We start from the raw sequence: 25,374 nt of genomic DNA, 5'->3' as shown, positions 1-25,374 counted from the left end.
AAAAATAAAGCGGGAGTTGTCTTCGCATGCGATTGACTTCAAATTTATAACGTAAGCATATACCACAATCGCGAAATTCGGAAAGTGAACAAATATTTGCAAAGTATGTACAGCTGCGGCGGGAAAAAAAATTAGCACGAGTGACCAATCACCCGATCAGATAAATTGCGGCACACGACGCTGTTGTTCCCTATAGCACGCCGAAAACGAGAGTGCCAGGTACACCCTGTTTGTAACATGAATCATGTGGCACCTTAATACCAGTGTGCACGGGAACAAGAGCGCCGTGTTTTCTCTGCTCCGGTCATCGGCCACTTGTGCTAATCTTTTTCCTGCTGCACCTGTACTTGCGGAATTCCTCACTTGTTCGCGAAAATTGTGTGCCAATGTGTATAGCCGATAACTTATGGGCTGGAAACATTGTTTGGCCAGTAGTGTTACTAATTCTAGTGTTACCAACTGCAGTTACACCAACGCATAGTGAAGGCTGTGACAACTATAGGTAGCAACTACAATCACCTTTTAAGAGTGTATGCGACACTGTAGTCCACGTTAATGAACCTCAGGCGGTCAAAATTAATCCGGAGCCCTCCACTACGGCGTGCCTCATATTCAGAACTGGTTTTTGGTACGTAAAATTCCAGAAAGAAGACGTGCACTGTCACTTTCCCTAACACGTTGATGCAGCTGATGTCCATAAAACTATGCATTACTGCGTGTGTACATGTAGGCAAGTCTTTTTGCGGAAACGATGGTCCCGGGATCAGGTTTCACTTGTTTGCCCACTCTTCATTCGAGCCAATCACAGTGTGGCTAACCGTAAGTTTTGTGGCTTATATGCATTGTTTTCTTTTCCTTCTTTTTTTTTTTTTTTGCCATGTTCGCGGCTAGGGAGAACCGCAATGGCTACCGAGAATATTTCGACGAAATGTATCCCCCCCCAGCCTGTCAATTCTTTATAGACCTTCGTGAAATTATAGACCTTGGTAAACTTCGTGAAAGCTCAGAAAACGAACGAAAACTGGTTAGTCTTAATTAGCCACTAAATCTGGGTATATTACCTGCGTAACATCAACACGTACATATTTTGGTTGACCTACTAAGTAATTTGCAGGGCATAATAGGGACAAATGATAATCGTTTATAAATATGTCCAACCAACGCCATAGAAATGAATCTGCCCTTAATCCTATTGCTAGTGAATTTTTGCGGCCGTTGGAAGACGTCTACAGGCATCTGAACGAATACTGCAAGAGGCGCAAAGACACGCATTGAAGCTGGCAAGCAAGCTGAAGTGCACGATAGCTGACGTCGAGGTTAACACTGCCGTGTTCCTAACCGTCTTTTCAACCAGTTTCTAAGGCCGTTAAAGCTACTAGTGGCACTGCCAATTGTAGATTTAGGGGGTCGACCTACGTAAAAATAAATAAATAAAATAAAGCATGTACTGGAGCTTAGTCCAGGATAAATATAGCTTTAACATATTTACTTCACCTGCAAAATCTGGCCGGTTTGACTCTCTAGACAGACATTTATTCATAAGAAATGTGTCTGTGGGACTCTATATTAGGCTCGTGTTACTGACACTGCTCGAGAACTGAGGAGGCGTTGCCCTTATTCGCGGGTGACCCCACATATCGTATTCCGACACGTCAGACAATGGCTCCCTGGTAAGATTGACTTTAACTTATATTTGCCGCTTCTGAAGCGTCGTCCTGGCAATCTAGCCTGACCTAATATTTTGCTCTGACGTCTTTTCGACCATTATCTGCGCCCACATTTTCTGTGCGGCCGTTCAGAGACGACGACTGACATGGTGCATTCCAAACTGCTCGCTCCGTCAGTGCAGGGTCGTCAACAGATGGAGGAGGACAGGCGAGCGCTCACCGCCTCCGATGGCCGGTCCCCGTGGCGCGCTCGACTTGTGCTGTCCGTGTGCTCGGCGTGCATGAGCGGCGCGTCGTTCGGTCTCACGCTCAGCTACTCGTCGCCGGCGCTGCCTGACATCCGACGCCGCATGCCCTTCAGCGACAGCCAGAGCGACTGGTTCGGTTCCCTGGTCACGCTCGGGGCGCTCTTCGGAGGACTCGCTGGAGGTGAGCTCAGACACATTTACCACGAGGTCGCGGATTCGATCCCTGCAGCGGCTGCCGCGTTCCGGCGGGCGGGGTGCAAGAGACGCTCGTGTACTCTAGTGCATTGGGTGTACGTTAACGGGTCCCTTACCTGATTTGGGCGTGGCAAACAGATAAGCGTGGTGCGTAAATCTCGCGGTGGCAGTCGTGTTTGCGTAGTATCAAACGATACTACGCGAAACACTGCGCGGAAAGAGCTGAAATGTCAGAGAAGCCCGCACGCCCTTCCTCCCATTTTCAGTAGAGAATCAAGGTCGCACGCACAGAATGCTTCTACACGTAAGGCGCACTGCCTGCAACGTCGCCGATTATCGCACGTGACCTCGGTAAATCGTTCAGTGCAGATCGCGCCATACCGCCACTGCGAGTGCGCCGCGCTCTCCTGTAACTGGTGGTCTATTAGAGTTACAAAATGAGTGCCAAGATAAGGGAATTCAGCGTAATTGACGACGGCGTACAATTAGGCGAAGGGATGATTTGAGAAAACTTGCAGGCATAAGGTGGGGTTAGCTGGCGAAAACAAGGGTAATTGGATATCGCTGGGAGAGGCCTTCGTCCTGCAGTTGACATAAATAGGACGATGGTGGTGGTGGTGATGATGATGATTGTACTGCAATCAAATGCTGAATGCCTTCAATGCAGCATCTGTAAGCTGATATAAAAGAGCTCGGTGTGCCTTTTTTCAGGTGATACTTGACATACTGACATATTCAGTGAGCAACGTACTTGAGCGGAAGGGCTCTAGCACTTCGAGCATTGTCACGTTATATGGCGTAATATAAGATGGCAGATGTTCTCGTTGTAAATTTGTGTTTTTTTTTAGAAATAGAGAAGTAATAAATGAAGTGTGGCCAGCGTTTCCAGACTTGAGTATATGATTCGTCAGCATTCTTAGGTGACCTAATGTCACATGACGCGCAAGTAAAACTTGTTTAGTAACTGTTGGCGGGCGTCACGCTTTTAAGCTTGATCGCGGTGTCTCACCGGAGAACGACTCATTGAAAAATTCACACTCCTCAGTAAACCGTGCGCGCATCGAAATTCGCGGTGGTGCTGTTAGATTTATTTCCCGTTACTCACGTGAAAGAACACGCATACGCAGGCCAGCTGGTGAATAGGCTGGGCCGCAAGGACACCATCATCTTCTCGTCGCTTGGTTTCGTGATCGGCTTCCTGTTGATCGAGGTGTCGCCACTGCCGAACGTCATGTTCCTGGGTCGCTTCCTGACGGGCCTGTCCACGGGGATCACCGCGCTGGCGGTGCCCGTTTTCGTCTCGGAGGTGAGCCCGCCCCAGATACGCGGCGTGCTCAACACCCTGTGCACCATCGCCGTCACCTCGGGCGTGTTGATGGCCTACGTGCTGGGCAAGTGGCTCGACTACCAGTGGCTCGCCACGGCCTGCATCGTGCCCTCGGTCATCGTGGTGAGCACCATGCCGTTCGTGGCAGACTCGCCGAGGTGGCTGATTCAGAGGGGACGCTCCGAGGAGGCCCTCAAGGTGCGTCCGCGGCTTCCGCCGCGCTGCCACATCGAGTTCGTTCTTTATAAGTTTTCATTAGAAAAGGCCACAAACACAGTCAGGGCGTTTATTAGGGGCTGTTGTAAGCCTACAGGAATTGATATTGGGAAAACTTTGGAGGCCTGTTGCGACGCCAGACACATAATAATGAACATCGCCAGCACTCCTATTCGTCCACTGGATGTTTCCACAAACGGGGGAAATCTTAAGGTCTCATTCACACCGGTGATTGACAGAGGTCGCGCGAACGACCCCGACTATAGCGACTAAGGAGCTAATGACGGCGACCAATGCTTTGCACCGGCTAGCGTGGACTGCACTTCGCCACACCGCGAAATGTCTCGCGATTGGTGCCCTTCACGTGTGCTCGCACCGCCATCGTCAGGTAAAATAATCGCCAGCGTATGTAGAAGTCCTGCCCCTGCGCCGCTGATTGGCTTGGTTTGCAGCTTTGTGACTACAGTCACTCGACTGAATAATCGAGCAGTGAGAGAGTGACCCAGAACAGTCGCTTTTCTCTCGCTTTGCGACCAAAGTGGCCGGACTACCCGTTGCCGTGGCGTGAATGACTCAAGAATGCATTCTTAAAGCCCCCTGCCCTGTTACGGTTCTATATATTGTCAAACTAATATACAAAAGTTCGATGGCGCGAACAGCTTAGGTTCCGGTGGCTGAGGTTTATATTGCTACACGGCATAATAGACAGCTTTAGTTTAGCGTTTGCAAGCAAACGTAAACGCATTACGTATGTAAAGAAATAGCATTGTCATCACTGCGCATGCTCTGAACGTTATTCGGTTTCTGTGGTTTACCTGCGCTATGATATGACGTACGTTATTTGGCGAGCTTAACGTTCGTAATGTTTACGGACGCAAAGAAATAACGTTGTCGAACATGGCGGTATACCATGGCTCCCGCTTCAGCGTGAATTCTCGTAATGGTTGCGCTCTAGCTCACTCGCGTAGATCGCCAGTAACTGTAGAAATGAGCTTTCGTTTTCTCTAAACTCACCTGAAACGTTAGTTTTGAGTGCATAGCGCGTCCAATTTCTGAGATCAAATATTTGGCGGTTCCGGCGCCCGTAGGCCTAACGAGACGCGTCCGCATGGCAACAACAGGATTGTTGCTAATGGATTGTCTTGGCTTGGATGCGTTTGCAACGAGGCACCAGACGGTGCCCTGTTTTATAACGTCTTCCTTACGTTTGCCTTCCTGTACGCTAAACTAAAAGTCTTGAAAGGACGCGCGCCGTCCCGCAAAGGTGCTTTTACGTGCATAAGGCGACAAACGCTATTCTAAAACCGTCTAATGAAGCCGCGTTCTGCAGCGACGAAACAAGCAGTCGTATACGTAAAAGGTAATAACTACGAGAAAGCCTCATGATTGATTGATATGGATGAAATGGAAAATGTTGGTATCTATTGTGTCGCTGGATAAGATTCTTTCATGGTTTTTTTGATGACTCTCATGGTACACGAGGAATTTTTCTGCCTTGCTTCTCCTTTGTTGTTTGCATAAATTTGTTTGCTTAACTTAATTTCACGGCCGCCGCCTTTTCGGTCAGAAGCCTCTTTCTAACGGCGAGGTTTTGCTTGCGTGCCGTCTCGCGCATGCAGGCGCTGGAGTTCTACGAGGGAGCGGAATGGGCCCGCGAAGAGTTCGACAGCCTTCAGGCAGCGGGAACAGTGGTCGAGCCGTTCTCGTTCGCCGATTTCAAGCTTCCCTACATCTACAAGCCCTTCCTGTGCGTATTGCTCGGCATGTTCCTGCAGCAGTTCTCGGGCATCAGCATCATGCTGTTATACACGCAAGACATCTTCGAGTCGGCCGGTTCGACCATCGAGCCCATCGACTGCACCATCATCGTCGGAGTTGTCCAAGTGGCCAGCGGCATCGTGGCCACGCTGGCTATTGACCGCTTGGGTCGCAAAATACTGCTGCTTGGGTCGTGCTTCCTGTCCTCCGTCAGCCTGGTCCTCCTTGGAATCTCGTACCACTTCAAGGGCACTCAGGTATGCATTACTTTATTGACAGCTTTCACGCGACGTCACAGACCCTGCTTCTCACTGTGCTGGTTCACCAGCATGGTGGCCACGATGACGTCAGTGCACATCCCGGCTCTGGCTGCTTTGATAGACGTCTTATGTTTGGCGCAGTTTGCGTCCATCGCTTAATCCTCATAAACACACCTTTGGCGCGTTTCACGCAGCATTAGCATACGTAAACAATACGTGGAATGAAAACGTCAACATTTATTTTTTGGGGTGGGGGTCTGTCTGTATGGACGGCGAGGAAGATTCTAAAAGAGTTGACTGTTGGGCTAGTTGGTGTTTAGACATAGGAACCATTGTTAAAAGCGCAAAACCTCCCTTTTCTCCCTTTTCCTCGGCACCACCTGTGCCGAGGAAAAGGGAGGCTGTAAAAAGAACCATGAACGACGTTTCGTTCAGTGTGCCAACAACGTTGTATACGAGATTCCCCTGACCTGCGGCAAAGTATATATCGGCCAGACGGGGCGCTGCCTCAATGACCGGCTCAGGGAACACGCAAGAAATCTAATTAACAAGGAGAGAAGTCATCTTGTCGACCACTGCATGATCTGCCCGAATTGTGAACCACGTTTCCGATGTGCAAAAATTGTAGGCAGAAGCAGACAAAAAACGGCGCGTGAAACGTTGGAAGCATTTTTAATCAGAAAGGCAGGTGAAGAGTGTGTCAGCGACACTTGTATTGCGCTGTATACAGCTGAAATTGATTTTCTTTCGCGATATGTTTGATGTTTCCGGGGGGTTGTTGTGACGATGCGCCTGCGCGGCCTGTTGGTATATATAGCTGGAGATCGGCCTTCAATAAATCAGTTGTCAGTTTGCGCCTATGCTCGTCTGGTCTTATCTTGTGTTGTGTGGTTTTGCGCTTTTAACAATTACGGTGCATGCTGTGGACTTTTGGACTACTTCATTCAACAAATTGTGTGCTGATGTCTAACCAGATCGTGTAGCTCCATCGTGCGCGCTTTGTGGGCGAGTACATTCTATGGTTTCTTATTCTCCTAATAGTTAACTTGCGATATATTTTCTGTATCTTTAAGCGAAAATAAGTAGGGGTCACCATTCTAGGCTGACTCATTCTTCTTTCAAACGTCTATTTCGATCGAAAATGCACCATGCGACCTCTAAAATAGTTTCGTCCTGTCCCACTGCTTAGAGTGCCGCCGTCAATAAACTTTTACCTTGTCCGTAAGCTTATTGTCGCTTACGAATTAACGGGTTACCGAAGTTATGGACGGAAGTAGGCAATGACATCTTGTGGTGCTTTGTCCAACTACGACGCGTTTGAAACGTTTTTGTGTAGCGTGAGTTTTCGCGTTGAAGGAGCATCGTAAAAAATAGTGCATATCAACGAGAGAGAGGGATAGAAAACGTTGCTTGATGAAATACAGAGAATCCTGTCGGCGTATATGTAAACGCCTACATGCTACTCTGCATATAGGAAGAATTTCATAGGACCATGTTAACGATCATGTCACTACGGATGTTTTACACCACCAGTTAAGCAGAGTGTGGTAGGCCCACTTGGGTAGGCCACTGCAGTATTAGTTCTGTGTGAAACTGCATTACAAGATGCATCACTATTGGCGTTGTTGCTGCTTTTCACCTGGGTGTTCTCTGTTTGCACCTCTCTAGTAACCCGCTGTTTAGCAAAGGAGTACGTTTTCAAACAAGGGGCTGGAACTCTCTAATATCTCGCCAAACAGGCTGTTGCCCGTGTAACGATCTCTGGCTTTTCATTCTTGTTTCGCACGTTCGCAGCCCTGTTCCCGCCAACGCAAATAAGTTATACTACTTTTGTGCTTTTCCACATGACCAGGGCCAGGCGTTCCTCGATTCGTACGGCTGGCTCCCGCTGCTTGCTCTCTGCGGCTTCATGGTCGGCTACTCGGTGGGCCTTGGGCCGCTGCCGTGGATGTTAATGGGCGAGATGCTGCCACTGCGCGTCAAGGGCTTCGCCACCGGTGCGTCGACTGCCTTCAACTTCGGCTGTGGCGCCCTGACCGCCAGGGAGTACCACAGCACCATGCGGCTGCTCGGGAACGACGGAATCTACTGGTTTTACGGCGCAGTCATGGCCCTCGGCTTCGTCCTGGTGCTAGTGTTTATTCCCGAGACCCGCGGCAAGACTCTGGAGGAGATTGAGGTGCTGTTCGGCAAAAGTTCTAACACCTCCACGGATTCGAGAGAACAGCCAGGCCTCGTGAACGCGTAGCGAGTGGCTCGTGCTTAGGAACTGGCAACCCCTTTTCCGGACGCTCATTATTGTTGTATTTTATTGCGTATTTGTTACGGACATTGAGTGGAATGAATGCGTTTGTGTAGAGTCCCGACCGCGGTTCGCTAATTTTTGCTGGGGGAAGTTCATCCACTTGACCGGCTTGCGTTGTGGCGCGAGCCATTTCACGTCGCGTGTTAATGAGATTAACCAAGGAATCTGTGCTTATTGTACCGGCTAAAGTAATCATTCTAGACGATATACGATTTTGAAATATCAGTCTCATTTTTTGGTTGTGGGGCATCTCGCTATCTCATGGTTGAACATTCGTTCATGACAGCTGTGTTTCATTTAAACTATTTCTTCCCCGCATGTTCCGATTGACTACTGTAAAAGAGTTAAGAATTCTTCATTATAAACTTGCAAGCGAACCAAACGCTGCCTGCTACAGCGAAACTTCTTACAGTAAAGGGCAAGTAAGGTGTAGTGATACAAAAGCGAGGGACAGTTCAGTGATCAGTCAGCACACAAGTTCAGCAAGGCATTTTTATTTTATGCTAGTCTTGTGAACTTTCTTGGCTGCCGGTCATTCAGCTCTGTGTCGTGAAATTGCTATTATCATCAGTAACAAGTGGAAGCGATTTCCCTAGCCCCCTGACGAACTATATGGCTTCCTCTTTTCAGTTGAATTCAATGGTGGGCTTCAAGTATCAAGTATATTGCCGTGGCTCCATCACGAGCAACGATTTTCTGTGCACCTTATACGATTCTGTGAGGACTGCATGCGTAAAAGCCGCCATGTAGGAACAGGGTCATTAACATGCCGAGAGAAGTAGGGACTCTGCAGTCCATTGAAGGCAGCGGCGTCTGATTGTGCTCCCGATTCCTGTGCCGAAGGTATTCCATGCCGTCAACAACGCATTCACTTCATTTTCTGAGTCACTTGACTGAAACATCATTCACACAACACGTTTTTGTCATTGAACCCTTAGTTTTCTGTGCCTTCATAAGGTGTGCTCAATCCTTTGGGTCCCATCAAATAGTGTTCGAAATTCTTATGTTTGATATAAGAATGTGCGTGAATGTTTTCGTATGGTGGTGTTTCTGCATTTTCAGCCGAATTTCTACCTCATTGCTCATTTCGAACTGTTTTATTTTCACTAATTGAGCCATTGTTTCATTGTTTCATTTATTTACAATAAAGGACAGGCATACCCACGAGTGATGTTGCTCTATAACCCAAGCGTGCACACGCATAGTGCTGGCACACACAGACGTGTGTACATACATATTCGCGCTATGCGTCGGGGCTGAGCTAAACGTACTGTACTCGCGGAGTACTTCATCTAGCGAACCTTGCAGTTGCTTCTCTGAGCGTGTGATTTGTGGAAAAAAAAAAACAGCTTTGCTGTTAAAAAACTCACTGGCCCGTAGCGCAAGATAACAGTTCATGTTTCCAAGTAAAGTGCGCGCGCGTATTCAGCGAGTTTCTCCTAATCGAGAGACTTCTGAGGCTCTGCATCAGTGACAGCTTCTAAATATCGGAGCCGTTACCGAGAAGAGTCTGGGCTCGCGCGCTTTAACGACTCCCGGGATGTAGCTTTTTTTTTTTTTTTTTCGTCTGCTTTGTTATGTGTCGCAAGTAGCGCTCGGCATGAGACGATATACGACACATTTGAACGCTGGCAATATCGCATCGAGGGCGAGAGGAAAAGTGCGACGGTTGCCGGCGCGTGTGCCATTCCTCAGTCACCATGCGAAACGCGCTTGCCGGGAGCATGTTCCGGCCTGTTTCGGACAAAGGCGGATGCGCCGCATGCAAACGTTGCCGCCATGATACGCTATACTATCGCATCCATTTAAACGCGGCTAGTGCCCTATGTTATGCCAATTAAGGGCGCCTGAAAGGGACTCAACGCCTTGCGTGTGGAACAAGCTTTTAACGACGCTGAGATGCGTCCGACTGGGTCGGTGGCTGGCATGCTCTAAGATGGCACGCCGCGTGACTCGTGTCTTCTTGCTTAAAAGTTTCAACAGACAGCGAAATGAAGGCATTCGGTCATCTTCGCATATGACCAATCGTTCACCGCTCCGACCGTCATCGTTGCTATAGCGACGAGCGCAAGTGTGAGATGAAGGGCACGGCTCCCGCGCTTCAGGTCGCCGTGGCTGGTGCTAAACAGGACTTTTACCGTGATTGGACTAAAAATGAGAAGCACATATTTAAGGTGCTCACTGTTATGTCCTCTTGATAGCCGAAAAAAATCTCGGGGACTTTACCGTGTTGCAAGTCTGTTATTATTAACGTGAAAAATTTTTTTTGCTAAAAGAAACAACTTCATGCACGTCGACAACGTAACTGCCTCCTTAAGCTTGCTGTGGTAAAAATCGATTTTATTTGCATAAATATAGAGATGATGATGCTGGGGTTTTTTTAACGTGCACCTAAAGCTGAGTACACGATCGTCCTTGCATTTCGTCTCCATCGAAATGCGGGCAAAAATTTTCTGGCTGAACACAATGCACGACGTGAACCTTTGACAGCGTCAGGGGCAATGAATGGTTAAATAAATAAAAAAATGAATGAGTGCATGTAAGAAATGTATGAATGAATTAATTGATTTGTTCTGAAAAAGAAGGACTGAAGATCGCTGGTGGGGTAAGAGGGAGACAGGGAGGAGAGGTCGTCAGGAACAATAGAGCACTTGGCGTGGCTTATAACTTGACGAATACGTTCGGTGGTCGCGCGCCGTTTTCCCCTGCTTTCATCAAGATACCACGCGCCTTGACATCCTTTTCATCAGGAACAAAAGTGACAGTCGCCTAAGTCTCCTTACGTGATTTGAATGCAAGAGCATTATGACTTCTCTAATTAATTGGTTACGTCCACGATACGTGACGTCATGGATTGTCACGTGTCCTTCACAACTCTACATTAATCCACCTTGCTCTAATTTGTACAAACCTTAATCCACCAAGGGTGTGGAAACCCCAACATCTCTTGCTGGGAGCAGATAAGAGGCGCACGACCACCGAACGCGCATTGCTCAAGTTACACATGCACGCCTAGATATCGGCGCAGTGTTGATAATTGAACTGATCATGTGCTTTCCCAATATGTTTCGATTGAATGACACCAAGCAGCTATAGACTTCCTTTCCACGAGCAAAAAATGCAACGTTTCCCATTAAAATGCGGCCCCTGTGAATTTGAGTTGTGCAGCCCTGCACTTCGTCGTGTCCCTTAGCCTGTGTGTGGCTTCGAGACGTTAGATCACGGACACCATTTCTTGCCTCAAACAACAGTGCTCTGTGCATTATTGTGTGCTGCGTGGCATTCCCACATATATATTTGTACGAAGAGGTGATCAGATCACAGTGTCTTGTGACAACGGAGAAGCATCTGAGGCCACAACAGCAGCAGCAGCAGCATCGAGGAAGGATGTATCACTCATGACCACGCTGAATGACATTTTGCTAACTCTGCTTCAGTCTTAATTATGGTAACTCTGCTTTCCTGTTATGGGTTCTTCTTCCCTGTTTCTTTGAAGCACGACCCCGTAATAAAATATCGAACCACGATCTACCTCAAACCTGTGGCTGTAGCGGAATAGTTTTGAAACGTCTTTGTTTTGTCAAAAGCAAAGTTCTACCGTTATTAACATATTTGGGTTGGTAAAGGTGATTGGAGGGTGACAAAGGAGCTTGAGACGTAGCTAACGGTCACGCAACGAGTGACTGAACGACATATGGTAGGCGTAACGTTAAGAGGGGCAGTAATACAGCGTGCAGCTTGTATTAGAGAGCAAATCGGGGTAGTCGATATTCTAGTTGAGATTATAGGAGAAATAAATGAAGCTGGGCACGCCAGGTAAAATGCATAGCAGATAACCGCTAGGAAAAGGCTTCGTTTTGCAGCGGACATAAAGATGCATAAAGTGCAACTGACGGTGGTCTCCTCCGGAATACCATCGGTTGCACTTCGCTCCTCGAAGAGGCAGGTCGTATGTAGTGGGAGCTCTTGAAGAGCACTTTGCAATGTGGTGAACGCGGTTTAAATCATGCATCTGGGACCTCAAATGGGGGCGACGTAATGCTGACGCATTTCTCTCGCATTTACCGTTAAATCGCCTCTGAATTTTTTTATGGGTAATGTTACTTACTTCTAAATGGGTCTTTGCCTCGATACTACGGAAGATGATGTGCTTTGTTCCGTTTAACTGCCGCTTAACTTCCCCCCAAACGGGATCCAAGCGGCTGTTTGGCCGGAAGTTAAGCCGAGTTCCCAATGACGAAGCGCAAGATTTTTGTCGGCATGTTCCACTGGGATGGTCACTGGGATGCTCAGCTTCACAGTGCCAGGGTCGTCGGCGACGGGAGAAGTACGTGCCACACAGACACGCCCTGCGTATGCGGCGCTCGGCCATGAACAAGACCTGCGCAGTATGTAAGCTCGAGAATGAGTCATCAGCCTATATTTATGTCCACTGCAGGACGAAGGCCTCTCCCTGCGATCTCCAATGAGCCCTGTCTTGCGCTAGCTGATTCCAACTTGCGCCTGCCAATTTCCTAACTTCATCACCCCACCCAGTTTTCTGCCGTCCTCGACTGCGCTTCCCTTCTCTTGGTATCCGTTCTGTAACTCTAATGGTCCACCGGTTATCTATCCTACGCGTTACATGGCCTGCCCAGCTCCATTTCTCCCGCCTAATGTACACTAGAATATTGGCTATCCCCGTTTGTTCTCTGATCCACGCCGCTCTCTTCCGGTCTCTTAACGTTAGGCCTAACATTTTGCGTTCCATCGCTCTTTGCGCGGTCCTTAACTTATTCTCGAGCTTCTTTAACCTCCAAGTTTCTGCCCCGTAAGTTAGCACCGGTAGAATGCACCGGTAGAATGGCGAGCATGAGTATTGTATAATAAAACGAATGCGTGGTAACAACGTGTCGTTATTCTTTGGTCTGCGGCGGTGAAAGTGGCATCTAGCTTAGGTCTCCCTAAGCATCTACCGAAGCTCTTCACTTCAAATTTTGCCCGAGCTTGCACATGGCATTAATTGTCATACAAAGATGTGACTACAGACTGTGCGTTAACGTGCATCTTGACGCTGCTGCATTCGACGTATACTGTGTGCCGCCGTAACGATGAAAGCTCAGCGCTATACCTGAGGAAACGTCGTGCGATTTTATTGCGATAGCAATTATATGGACACTTCAACCGGATTTCTGCCGTCGTCGTCGCCGTCGCCGTGAGGTCCCCTATAGATAAAATCTTCGCCGCGCGCCGTATGCCCGAGCGGAAGCGTGCGGGGACGCGCGCTATCACGGAGAGCGAACGCACTCAATCACCCACGCGCAAGCAAGGAAGCGGGAAGCCAGCGCCGGAGGGAGCCCGGTGGGGGGGGGGGCGCACTTTTGCTCTGCCAACAACCGCGCTCGTCGCTCGCTCGCTCACTCGCCCGCACCGTCTCTTATCTCCCCACGGCTCTGACCTTTATGCGCCGTGCATTCGCCGCTCAGTTTCCGTTGAAGCGATAGACCGCACGTACCTTCGCCCACGGCGGCGTATGTGCTTGCTGCCAGCGTTTTGACAGTCGTTGTCTGCAGTCATTCAGTGTGATCTGTTCATGTTTGTTTGTGCGCGCTCACACCACGCTTGTTCATTCAGTTAGTAATGGTCGGGCCACATTTTCCAACGCACGCTACACATAAAATGCTGCCCGGATCGGCAGTGCAGCACTACAGGTGTGTCCCTTCGCACGCGCTGCCCACGGGAAGCGCTTCTCATCAACACCACCGTTTCATACGCGCCTTCTCGTGGTCATCGAGTCTCTCTTCACGTCGGTCTACTTACGCCGCAGCACACCTGCTTACTTAATCAGCTCATGTTTACTACAATTCATATTGCTACCAAAGCCGCTCACCTTACTTCGTATGACATTGCTGTGTTGCTATCGCATTCATTGCTTCGCCCTTAGGGCGAAACTGTGACATTTTTTGTTCACTCTTCGTAACAAAAGCTGCGGATGCACTACAGGCAGCAAAATTGGTAGCTTAAAATGCTCTTTAAATGATAATATAGTGCTAGGCTGTCCGGCTTGATAACTGTGTCAGTCACATAGGTGCACTAAAGTAAACACAAAGTCCGGTCTCGTAACTATACTAAAATCACGGCACATAATTACATGGCGTCGCAAAGGACTCTGTTAATATAGGTATCACGTATATTGCAATATTGGGAATGCATTGACCGTACGGTCTTTCATTCATTGAAACACATTTTCTTATTCTGTCACATATGTTGGCTTTATAGTTCTGCGCTAAGAAAAGTGAAGTTGCTTTTTAAACCTGTTTCGCACTGTTATTCATTCCAATCCTAGTCCTTGACGTTCATAAGTGATGTACCATATACCATGGCCGAAATTAACAGCCTAATTATGCTCACCTTGAAACACAAACCACTCTTATAGACACACGCTGGCGCAAATAAAGGCGAGGCCAGCTGCAAGTTCAGCAAAAAAGAAGCGAATTTTGTGGTCGCAATTTAGGACCTCTACCATTTATTTACGCATTTAAAACAAACGCGCGCGTGGTGTAGAGAATGCCATGACTGGCATCCTTGGCAAATGCGGCAGTGCTACGCGTCGCGGGACGACCACAATTTCAGAAAAGTCACAGTTTCGCCCGAAAGGCGAAGCATCGATTGCGATAGGAAATTATTACACAGCTATGCTAAATAATTATAACAGTTTTATCGGCTGTATAAGCTTAATTGTAAACATTCGCTTACTATATCTAAATTAACAAGCGTGGCGTAACGCGCGCACAAGCAAACATGAACACATCACACTCGATGTCCACGGACACTCGCTGTCAAAACGCTGGCGTGAGGAAGCGCGCAAGCAGCATTTAGCGAATTGACCCTCACGCGCTTTCACTCGCAAACACAGCACACGACGCGACTACGATGTTACCGCACTTGGACTTTATACGGAACATCACGATGACGACGACGACGGAAATAAGCCTGGAGTGTCCATATATCGCAATAATTATGAGCAATCCCGTGCTCCGCTTTTGGCCTTTCCGGTGCCTCTCGGCGTGGTGATGCCAACAGGGTTGTTCTGGGTGACCTCACCAGGGGTAAATGCTGTCGATTCGTCCGTGGACGAGCACGGACGAGGGACGACAGCACCAACATGAAGAAAGCCGACTGTGTGTTCCGACAACCCATTGTGCGCCACCGAACCTTTTATGAACCTTCCATTGAGTCACCTTCACGCGGACGGCGATTCGGGGCGGACAATGGAGGCGAATTTCTTCTGGCGTGCAGACACGACCGGCAGCTTTCGCTCACTGCGTAGAGTTCGTGAGCGCATGCAACAAGTGGGAGAGAGTGCGAGTGAGGAAGATAGCAAAGGAGAGCGAAAAAAAGCGGTGGCGGCGTTTTACGTCATCGAACGATCAAACGCCTGCAACTTTGCTATTACTGCACCATTTGAAAAAAACTCTTGCGGCTATATTTTCATAGTCGAATAGTACACATCAGACACTATACACTTAATTTTCCAGTTCAGGGTTGTTTTGGGGCCTTTTAAAGTAATTTAAACATTTGCGCCAAAGAACGTAAATCACGACGTCGCTTCCACTTCCTGCTGTGGTGTCATTATTCTTTGTTTGCAATTTTTTTTTCTGGACAGAAGTTGTCTCCCCGACATACAGATGGCGACGTTGTAACATGCGGCCATTTTCTGGATATGTAGGCTTCTATGGAAGCCTCGCTACCAGTTTACCTGCTGATGCCACCACGAAGTGATGACAAAGCTGCTTGAGAGTCACAAAGGATGACCCATTGGTTCCCTTTTTGCGTTGAATTTATGTATCGTAACAAAGACAATATTGCGAAAAGCTCTGCTGTAGTTGATGATGTCGTGTGAGACAGTTTAAACGTCTGTATTCGGTGCCATTCTGGAATGACAAAGGCAGCTGTAGAAGAATTTTTCTGTATACGCTTGAATATATCCAAGGTACCGAAAGTATATCTGGCACAGCGCTAGTTGTTGGGCTGCTAGCATAAACATGTCTCGTTTGCGAGTAATTCCGTTAACCGAAAGTTCTATTTTTGGCGCGACAAGTCGTCATGGAGGGTAGGAAATATCTGAGATCCAAAATTTGTTGTGTGGTAGTAGATTTCTTTTTGCACCTGAATCACATTATTGATGTTCGCCATGTCTCTCTCAATAAGCGTAATTGCTAGTGGGTGCCTTTTGTGCTGCACTGAAACGCGAAAGTAGTGTCGACAGGTTTCAACCGTCCTCATAATAGGGAATGGAGGATGACGTGCCTCTGCAATTACTAAAGAACTTGAGGTTGCTCGGCGAACACCTAAGCATACTCTAAGGCTCCTAGCTATCAATCGTTGAAGTCGCTCTTCACATGAATGGGAGATTCCTTGCAGAACAGGTGAAGAATAAGGTATTTTTTGCTTTATAAGTGCATTATGTACTTTCAGTAGGGAAGAAACCGACCCTCCCCATGTCGTGCCTGCTACGCGGCGAAGAACATTTATTGTTGAGTTTATTTGTTCTTCGAGTGCTTTAATGTGAGCATTCCAAGAAAGTTGTCTGTCTAGTACAACCCCCAGAAATTTGTGTTGTTTTACTAGGTCTAAACGTTGCCCCTCAAGGCACAGCTGAAAGTCTTTAAGGTATCCTCTGGTAAAGGGTAGCACAGCCGTCTTACTGTAAGACAGCTCCATTCCTCTTTCTTTTAAGAATTTGTCCGCAATGTTTAGGCCTTCCTGCAAAGTTGGTTGAACAAGGCTAGCACATGAACCAGAGGCCCAAATACAAACATCATCCGCATATATAGAGTAGTGTAGTGCAGGTGGAAGTCTCCGTGGTAAATCGGCCATTACACAAATAAAGGAAAACGGGCTTAAGACACTGCCTTGTGAGACTCCTTGAATAAGATTATGAGAGAAACTTTTTCCTTCACTTGTTTGAATAAATATTGATCTGCCATTCAAGAAGTTGGATATTTGCTGACAATTTAGCAAATTATCGCCCATTATCAATGACTAGTACCTGTTCAAAAATGCTTGAACATATTATTTCGAAACATCTGTTAAATATATTAATGAATATAACTTGTTTCCACCAACATGGCTTTCGTAAAGGCCTATCCACAACATCTCAGCTCATCGAATTAGCCCATGATCTTTCAGAAACTTAACTCACGGGGACAGACGGATATGATGTTCATGGACTTTGCGAAGGCATTTGATAAAGGGTCTCACCGTAAACTGCTAGGAAAAATTGATGTTATGTTCAAAAATGCTTCTATTACACAATGGTTCTCATCCTATTTTCTTTCTCGCGAGCAATATGTCGAAATTTGTGGTATAAGTTCTGAGATTTCATGTGTTAAGTCGGGAGTTCCCCAAGGCTGTGTTTTGGGCCCCCGTTTATTCCTCTTATTTATAAATGACCTCCCGAATGAAATAGACGTTTCCATCAGGCTCTTTGCAGATGATTGCATTATATACAATAAAATTGAAACAGTAGGTGACCAGGATAAATTAGACGCAAATTTACAGAAGATAAAGAAATGATGTGATGAATGGCAAATGGCGCTAAACCCGCTAAAAACTGTATTTATGACAGTCTCTAGAAAGTTAAATTACTTAAACTACTCTTATTTTATTAATAATCATGAACTTATAAGAGTTCAGCAGCATAAGTATCTTGGCATGATTTTCACAAGTGATCTTCGCTGGAACCAGCATATAGATTATGTTTGTGCCAAGGCCAACAAGACTCTCTGGTGCCTGAGGCGTCATTTGCCATTTGCAACTCAAGAAACAAAACGTCTAGCTTATAAAACATTAATTAGACCTATAATGGAATATGCAAAGGTTGTTTGGGGCCCTTACACTGCTATAAATATATCGAAAATCGAAAGAATACAGCGTCTGGCAGTTAGATTTATATTCAATAAATATCGGCGGACGGACTCCCCTTCTCATGCAACTATGCGTACAGGCAGACCTACCCACATTACAGGCTAGAAGTAAATTTGAAAAACTTAAATATCTTTACCTAATAATTCATTATCATGCTCATATTAGGTGTACTGACTCTTTTGAAGTTCTTTCCAGTGAAATCACTAGGCATCGTCATTCAGTGTTTATTCGTCCTCCTGTTATTCATACCGATTGTTTTAAGTATAGCTTTTTTCCAAGAGCTATCGAAGATTGGAACTCCCTCTCGGAAGAAGCCGTTTCATCCTCATCAATTGATTTCTTCACAAAACACATTGGAGGTATCCTTGTTTGTAACTAATATACTGTACGTTGTATCTATGTTAACTCCAGCGGTTTATGCTGTTACCTCTTGGTGTTATTTTATTTCATCTTATTGTACGTTATTATGTTTCAATGTACAATTTTCAATGTACAAAATATTTGTTTTGTAAATGTTCGTATTCCACTCCTGCTATAGCCCTGTGAATAAGGGCTGGCAGTATCTGTAAATAAATAAATAAATAAATAAATAAATAAATAAATAAATAAATAAATAAATAAATAAATAAATAAATAAATAAATAATAAATAAATAAATAAATAAATAAATAAATAAATAAATAAATAAATAAATAAATAAATAAATAAATAAATAAATAAATAAATAAATATCCACCGTAGCGCCCTTCCAGAGACTCCCCGTTCTAGCAGACCACACAATATATGAGCATGACTGACTGTGTCGAAGGCTCGCTTAATGTCTAAAAAAACAGCTATTGTGACATTTCCCTTAGCTCATTCATGTTCAACATAGGTGACGATATCCAAAATTGCATCCATGGTGCATCGCCGCCTTCGAAATCCTGCCATGTGATCTGGAAGTACTTCTGTTTGCTCCACCACCATTGCAGCCTAGTGTCAATCATTTTCTCCATGACCTTGCATAAACAGCTCGTCAGGCTCACAGGACGAAAAGATTCAAGAGATAGAGGAGTTTTACCAGGCTTCAATATAGGTATCACACGTGCTGTTTTCCAAGAGTCAGGGACATACTCCTTTTTGCACAAGTCATTCAGTAACTCCAAAAGTGCCAATCGACCATTAGGTCTCATGTTTTGCAACATACTGTATGTAATGAAATCTGGACCTGCAGCAGTCTTTGTCTTACAAGACGCAAGTGCACATTTTAGCTCAATCATAGAGAATTCACAGTCTAATTGTACATGCTGTGACTGAAAACAGGCAAACATTTTTTGTTTTTCCATTTTAACTGAATATTGAAACTCGGGAGAAGTAATAGACACGCTTGTTCTAGTTATAACATTGCAGAATTCTTCAGCAATCACTAATTCTGAAGTATCTTTGGCTATTGAGAGAGCACGAAATGGTTGTGTTTGAACAACAGGGCCGCTTAATGCACGAATAGTCATCCATATTCGAGGAACTGGCGTCAGGGGAGACAACGTATTGCAATATTCACGCCATCTTTTTCCCCCTAATTTTTGTAGTCGTCTTCGCATGACTGAGTGGACTTGTTGCGAATTTCTATACGCTTTTATATTTCCATTGCGGCGGTAAGCTCTTTCTGCTCTTCTTCTTATAGCTCACAAATGTACTCATTTTATCGCGATATGTGACTCGGGTTCACCCTTGTCCCTATTCGCTATGCCCTACCCATTTTCCGCACCCAGCATAGACCACAGGGACACCTCATATTGAATAAAATTTACTTATGCATCGCAATAGCAGTTAAACCGACACTGAAGGTGCGTTCGCGCTGTCGGCGCCGCCGTGCTGTCGTGGGACGGACAACGCAAGCGCGGCCCGCGCGGGGAGGGTCACAAGGTCTCGAGAGACGCGAAATACGCTCAGCGAGTTTGGCTGCAAAAACGACGAAGCCGAATGGCCGCACCCTCGTTCTCCGCTCAATCGGCTCAGCAGCGGAGCGACGGCCGCGTTCAGCCTTCCGCCGCTGGCACGAGCGTTGTGCACACAAGCACCAGCGTTACTGTTGTGGAGGTGTGTGTGCAAACCACGCCGACGGGCGAACTATGGTCCGAGCGGAGCGGACAGTACACGTAAAGCTACAAACGGTGACAGTTTCCCACCTTGAGCTGTCCATAGTGCGCTGTCATCTGCGTACGTTGTGGGCTGAGGCACACAATCTACGCAGATGACATCACACTGCGGACAGCTCAACGTAACGAGGGCCAAATGGAGGAAACGCTCTAAGAAGCCATTGGTGAGATAGAGGCATATGTATAACGGCGAGAAGACTCAAGTGTTCTCCACAGAAATCAGAGCTATTGCTCTATCGACAACGAACAAGACACAAATACCCTCCCGAAATAAGGCTAGTGGCTGACGATGGCCCCATACCGGGCGTAGAGTCAATCAGGGGGCTGGGAGTACGCATACACGAGCGAAATCTCAATGCGGAAACCGTTAAGGCATTCGAGAACAGTGCGCAGCAGACAGTGCGTCTAATTGTGCGGATTGCAAATATGCACTACGGAATGAGAGAGGCCAATCTGATCACATTGGCGCAGGCCTTCGTAACTCGCAGAGTCGTGTACGTGGCTTCGTGCCTGAAGCTGAACTCTTCCGAAAAGGCTAAAATCGAGAGCATAATCAGGAGAACATAAGCAGGCACTTGGGATTCTAATTACGACAGCCACTAATAAGTTTTCAGCGCTCGGACTGCACAACACGCTTGATGAGCTCATCGAAGCACACACAACAACGCAGTACGAGAGGCTCACACAGAGCACCACGGAAAGCACAATACTGGACAGACTAGGAATAGGGTATGAGTCGCAGCACAGCGCCAAAGTGGACACACCTCAGGGCAACAGAGAGGGCCTAAGGAACCCACCGCTACAAAAGAATATGCACGCCACTCACCATAAAGAGAGATGGGAAGCTAGAGTGAAGCACATAGAATGCGAATGTGGCGACTTGCAGGAGGTGGTCTATGTGGACACTGCAGATTACAGAGAAAAGAAGGCAATGGCTGCGGTTGCAATTGATGCTGAAGGGGAGCCCCGGTTGGCGGCACTGTGGCGACAGATAACCCCGAAGTAGCAAGAAGAGGCAGCCATTGCGATGGCAATTGCCTCTACTAATTCCAAAGTCATCATTAGCGACTCTAAGAGTTCCGTCCGCAACTTGGCCGGAGGACGAACATCCCCGCGAGCACTAAGAATCCTAACGACCAACTCGAATTATCGATCAATACGAATTATAGGGGTACCAGCGCACTCCTCCCTCACCGGGAACGAGGCGGCTGATCAACGTAGCTCGAGGACTCACACGCCGAGTAGATGAGCCTTATCCACCGGGGTAGCGGAGTGACCGCATGGTGGATAGTGAAATCACGAATCACTACGAATTAGAGAGCGCAACGCTAGACCTTGCCATCGCTGCCAAAATGTTTCATTCACGCACTAGAGGGTTTTCTTAATGCAATGAACTGAACTTCGTAAAAGCACTTCAAGGCATTCGTAGACTTCAGGAAAGAAATGCGCGAAGTAAAAAAAAAAATGCTGCAAAAGTTTCCTCTTTCACAATTGGAGTGTGACATGCAGGTTCACTCAGCGCTTCGTTATGCTATAACCAAATATATCGAAAACAATAGCGAAGAAAGACCTTGGAGAATCACTATGCGTCTTCGAAAGTACAGTGAAAATAAAAAATAAAATAAAATATGAACAACGCACCGGCCACAACAAACGTTCCGAATGCAAGAAAGCCGTTCCCGTCTCGCTATAGAATGGCGTTAGCAACTTTCCGACAGCCAGAACTCAATTCTGCGGCAGTCGTTTCTTTCCAATTTCTTTATTTTATTATCAAAATTGCTTATGGAAGAGAGGCTGCGAAAATATTGATAAATTTCTGTTTTCGTAAGCACATTCTGCATTCCGGGCTTGCTGTCTCTTCAATATCTGCAAAAGATTATGATGTTCGATTCGATATTTCATTTCGGGAATACCGAGATGGAATGCCCGGAATAAAATGTCTGCCTTTGGTAGGGAGCTCAGAGCGACGTGCAACCACCTTGAATTCCTTATCGCGTGCCGCATGCAATGCAAACGTTGCAGATGCAGACGCGTTTTGTCGTTTCGCATATATGGAAATGCATGCATCCCACTCTTTATTCAAACGATGAGGTCCCGCACTCTGATGGAAATGCCGTTCGTCACTACCTCGTGGTAGCTTGCGTGGAATCGTAGAGTTGCATACAGGTAGTGTCACAGGGTAGTCGGACTCTCGAATATTTCGTCCACCACCGCAGTTATTGGTGGTGCGTATGCCGGGTGTTTCGGCGAACACATTAAAAATTGTTTAAAGGGGGCTTTTGGCAGATAGCACAGTTCTAGTTCATGAGCTGGTCTACTCGAAGAGGCGGATATTACACAAAAAATCGAAATATTTAATCGACAAATTAACAAAAATTCACTGATTACGTTTCTAACTAATTGCGTTATGGCCCACACTGCAGTTTACAAATTGTAGCCGTGGAGTTCGCAAGGCGGATCCACTTGGAGTGAATTGTCAGGAGGACACCAGCTTCGAGATATTAATTCCCGAACTTTGTGGAGAAATGCATTGGCGTTCCAGTTACTTTTGTGCTTCAATGCATAAAACAGCGTTTTGTTAAAAAAAGTAACTGGAACGCCAATGCATTTATCCGCAAAGTTCGGGAATTAATATCTCAGAACTGTTGTCATCCTAAGAATTCGTTCCAAGTGGATCCGCCTTGCGAACTCCACATCTAGAATTTGTAATTTGCAATATAGGCCATACGGTAATTAGTTTTAAAAAAATCGCCAACCCTTCCCCTGTCGAGAAAATGGGAGTAAGCGAAGCTTGTCGTGTGTGTACCTGACCTACTACTTTTCCTTCCCTTTCCGACTACTTTTCCTTCCCTTTCGTGCAATTGCGTTGTACGATTCTCTGCTAGACGCTGTCGTCGCTTGCGTTCGATGTCTCGAGTTTGCTAGGCGGCGTGGTTAGCAGCATTCTCCCGCCATTGCCGCTTGCGATTCTTCGAAATTAAATTGCTTCAAAATTAAATCTGTCCGTACGTAAGACAACAAATGGCTCATACCCCCTTAAGCAATAGCTCATACTCCCGTAAACGCGGCTTCCCCATTACGACGACAGAAGAGAAGTGAAATTGTACGCTGGAATGACGAGCGGCAACGGAGCCCGCAGTGGAAGAAGACGACGATGGGAGCAGTGGCCCGAGCGCGTGCCGGGCACGAGCACAACCCGAGGGGCCGCCAACCATGCAACCAGCTGCGGAAGAAGATGACGACGCTCGAGCCAATGCTAAAGATGATAGTTTGCCGCCTACACCGACCCCGACACAAGTCAGCCAAAAAAATCTTCGCATAAAATTTAATTAATGAATGTTTGTTAATTAGTCGATAATGGATTTCAATGTTTTGTGCAGGTAATGTCCGCCTTTTCTAGTCGGACCAGCTCATGAACTAGAATTGTGCTGTCTGCCACAGGAAACCTTTAGACATTTTTGAAAGTGTTCGCTGATGCACGTTGATGCAAACGTCTGATTTAGCCAGGACGGAGGTGCACTCGCTGGCACGGCGCTGTCGGTCAAAATTTCATTGCTATATACGCCACAGCATCCACTGGGACATACCCAATCGCTCAAGAATGGGGTATCTCAGGTATCAGGAAATAAAAGAAAATCAAGGCCGTTGGATGTCGTACACTCTTTCATTAAGAGATCTGCTTGATTTAGAGATACCCGGGAGCTGACCTCATATTTAGTTGTATGTCGTGATTTCATGTTTTATAAGGCCGAACAATGGAGCGCACAGTGGAATTGTTTTGCGAGTCAGTTTCGTAATATATAGGCCGGCTTGCTGTCCGGCCAGGACGAAATAAAGCGCTGTCCGCTGCTCCATAGCAAGGTGCATGCTTCCTAATATTGCGGGGTGCGGCTTCGCGTTCTCCATGAGTTTTCAAAAGTTACGGAGGTGGCACTGGAGTTCTGTTATAGTATACTCCAGGAGCACGCGTGGTCATTTTGGCTCAAGATCAAGTGGAAATCAGCGGTTCATAATTGCTCTTCACAGTAATTGAGCTTGGATTAATGGAGTAATTCACAGTAACTGATCGAGTAACTAAGTTAGCAGAGTCTAGCGAACTTTCTTTACTTAGTCCCTGTCTCGCTTTCACACTCGTACATGTGTACGACAGTGAGAAGGATATTTCGTTAAAGAGCCCCTAATCAGGCCACATTTCAAATTTTGGTTATACACTGTAATTGTTGCGTGTCCTCTAGGGAGCGTTCGACCTCAAGAATTTTTCAAATTGGTCCATTATTAGCACATATATAAATTTGTGAAATTTCGCGAACCCATGATTTCAGGAGATGAGCTTTACGACCAACATAGACACTCTCGCCACTTGCCTCCGTCTAGACCCCGCAAGCAAAGTTCCTTCCCTACGTACTCCCGCACAGGAGCCGGATTACGCGTCACGAGCACGTCACAATCCCCACCTTTTTTCTCTTCTTTTTTTTTTCCCTTTTCCTTTTTCTCTTTCTTTTTTCGTTCTTGCTGCGGAAGTTCTTGCTGCGCGGTGCACTTCCGGTGACGGTCTCGCGTGCGAACCCACGAGCTGTTGCGTTTGTTTCGTTTTAGTCTGTGCACGATCTTGCGAGCTGTGCGCTAGAACAACTGCTTTGTTGGCTGCTTCTGCAAAATGGATCCCTCAGTGCGCGCACGTTCGGCGAGGCTGGGCCTGCTCATAGATCCTTATCGCAATAAAACGCGTCGGTGTACCGCTGGCGCCACATTAGCGGTTTAAGTCAGTGCGACTTAACACACACACTGAAGTAGACGCGAGCGGATCAAAGAGTAAGATCGCGCGCTGGAGCACGGTAGAAATTGACATAGTTTGGTTCTCTGCCCGCGCGACGATGGAACAAGCAGACGAAATGGAAGTACATTTCCCTTGCGACGGTATATACATATACGAAGTAAAATAAAGACACGTAGACACTTGGTTTGCCGGTTTCATTATTTCTCTAAACACTAATTCGTCTATTGAAGCGACATATCATATAACTGCTGTTGCCTTGAATAATTCTCGAACTCATGTGCCCCTGTGAGTGACGGCACAGCACTGCGAATTACGTAGGCGCACTTGTGCGAATGACGCCGACTCTCCGGCTGGGAGCGCGGCCCCCGCGATGAGAAGGGCGCACGGCGTTTGGTTTGAAATTGCAGCTGTTTTCGCGGAGCGTAGCGGTGTAATACTTTGCAGACACGATCGTTGGCGCGCATTGTATGCACTGCGCTTGTCAGCTCAAGATGGCCAAACCTGGCGAGGGGCACTTTAAGAACAGAAAAGCTGACTTGCTCTAGGTGCTCTAGGTTAATTAATTAGGAGGAAA

The 25,374-nt window shown here is 46.8% G+C and overlaps 1 protein-coding gene across 9 annotated transcripts in view; it reads left to right on the top strand.

Moving 5' to 3' along the window:
- LOC119455790 (facilitated trehalose transporter Tret1-like) overlaps positions 1 to 9,143 on the top strand; it is an 83,742-nt gene extending 74,599 nt beyond the window's left edge. For 4 of the 9 annotated variants that reach the window (XM_049669311.1, XM_049669312.1, XM_037717254.2 and 1 more), the window contains exons 2-5: positions 1,845 to 2,096; positions 3,238 to 3,635; positions 5,273 to 5,668; positions 7,524 to 9,143. In XM_049669311.1, coding sequence (XP_049525268.1) covers positions 1,845 to 2,096; positions 3,238 to 3,635; positions 5,273 to 5,668; positions 7,524 to 7,919 — 1,442 coding nt within the window. In that variant the 3' untranslated portion in view covers positions 7,920 to 9,143. The remainder of the gene's footprint in view (positions 1 to 1,844; positions 2,097 to 3,237; positions 3,636 to 5,272; positions 5,669 to 7,523) is intronic. The other 5 variants (XM_049669313.1, XM_049669314.1, XM_037717257.2 and 2 more) reach the window with 2 other exon arrangements.
- Positions 9,144 to 25,374: the final 16,231 nt, after the last annotated feature.

Source organism: Dermacentor silvarum, chromosome 6 (genome assembly GCF_013339745.2).
Source record: "Dermacentor silvarum isolate Dsil-2018 chromosome 6, BIME_Dsil_1.4, whole genome shotgun sequence".
Lineage (NCBI taxonomy): Eukaryota > Metazoa > Arthropoda > Arachnida > Ixodida > Ixodidae > Dermacentor > Dermacentor silvarum.
Note: the sequence above shows the minus strand (reverse complement) of the source record. Positions and strands in the feature narration are given on the sequence as shown.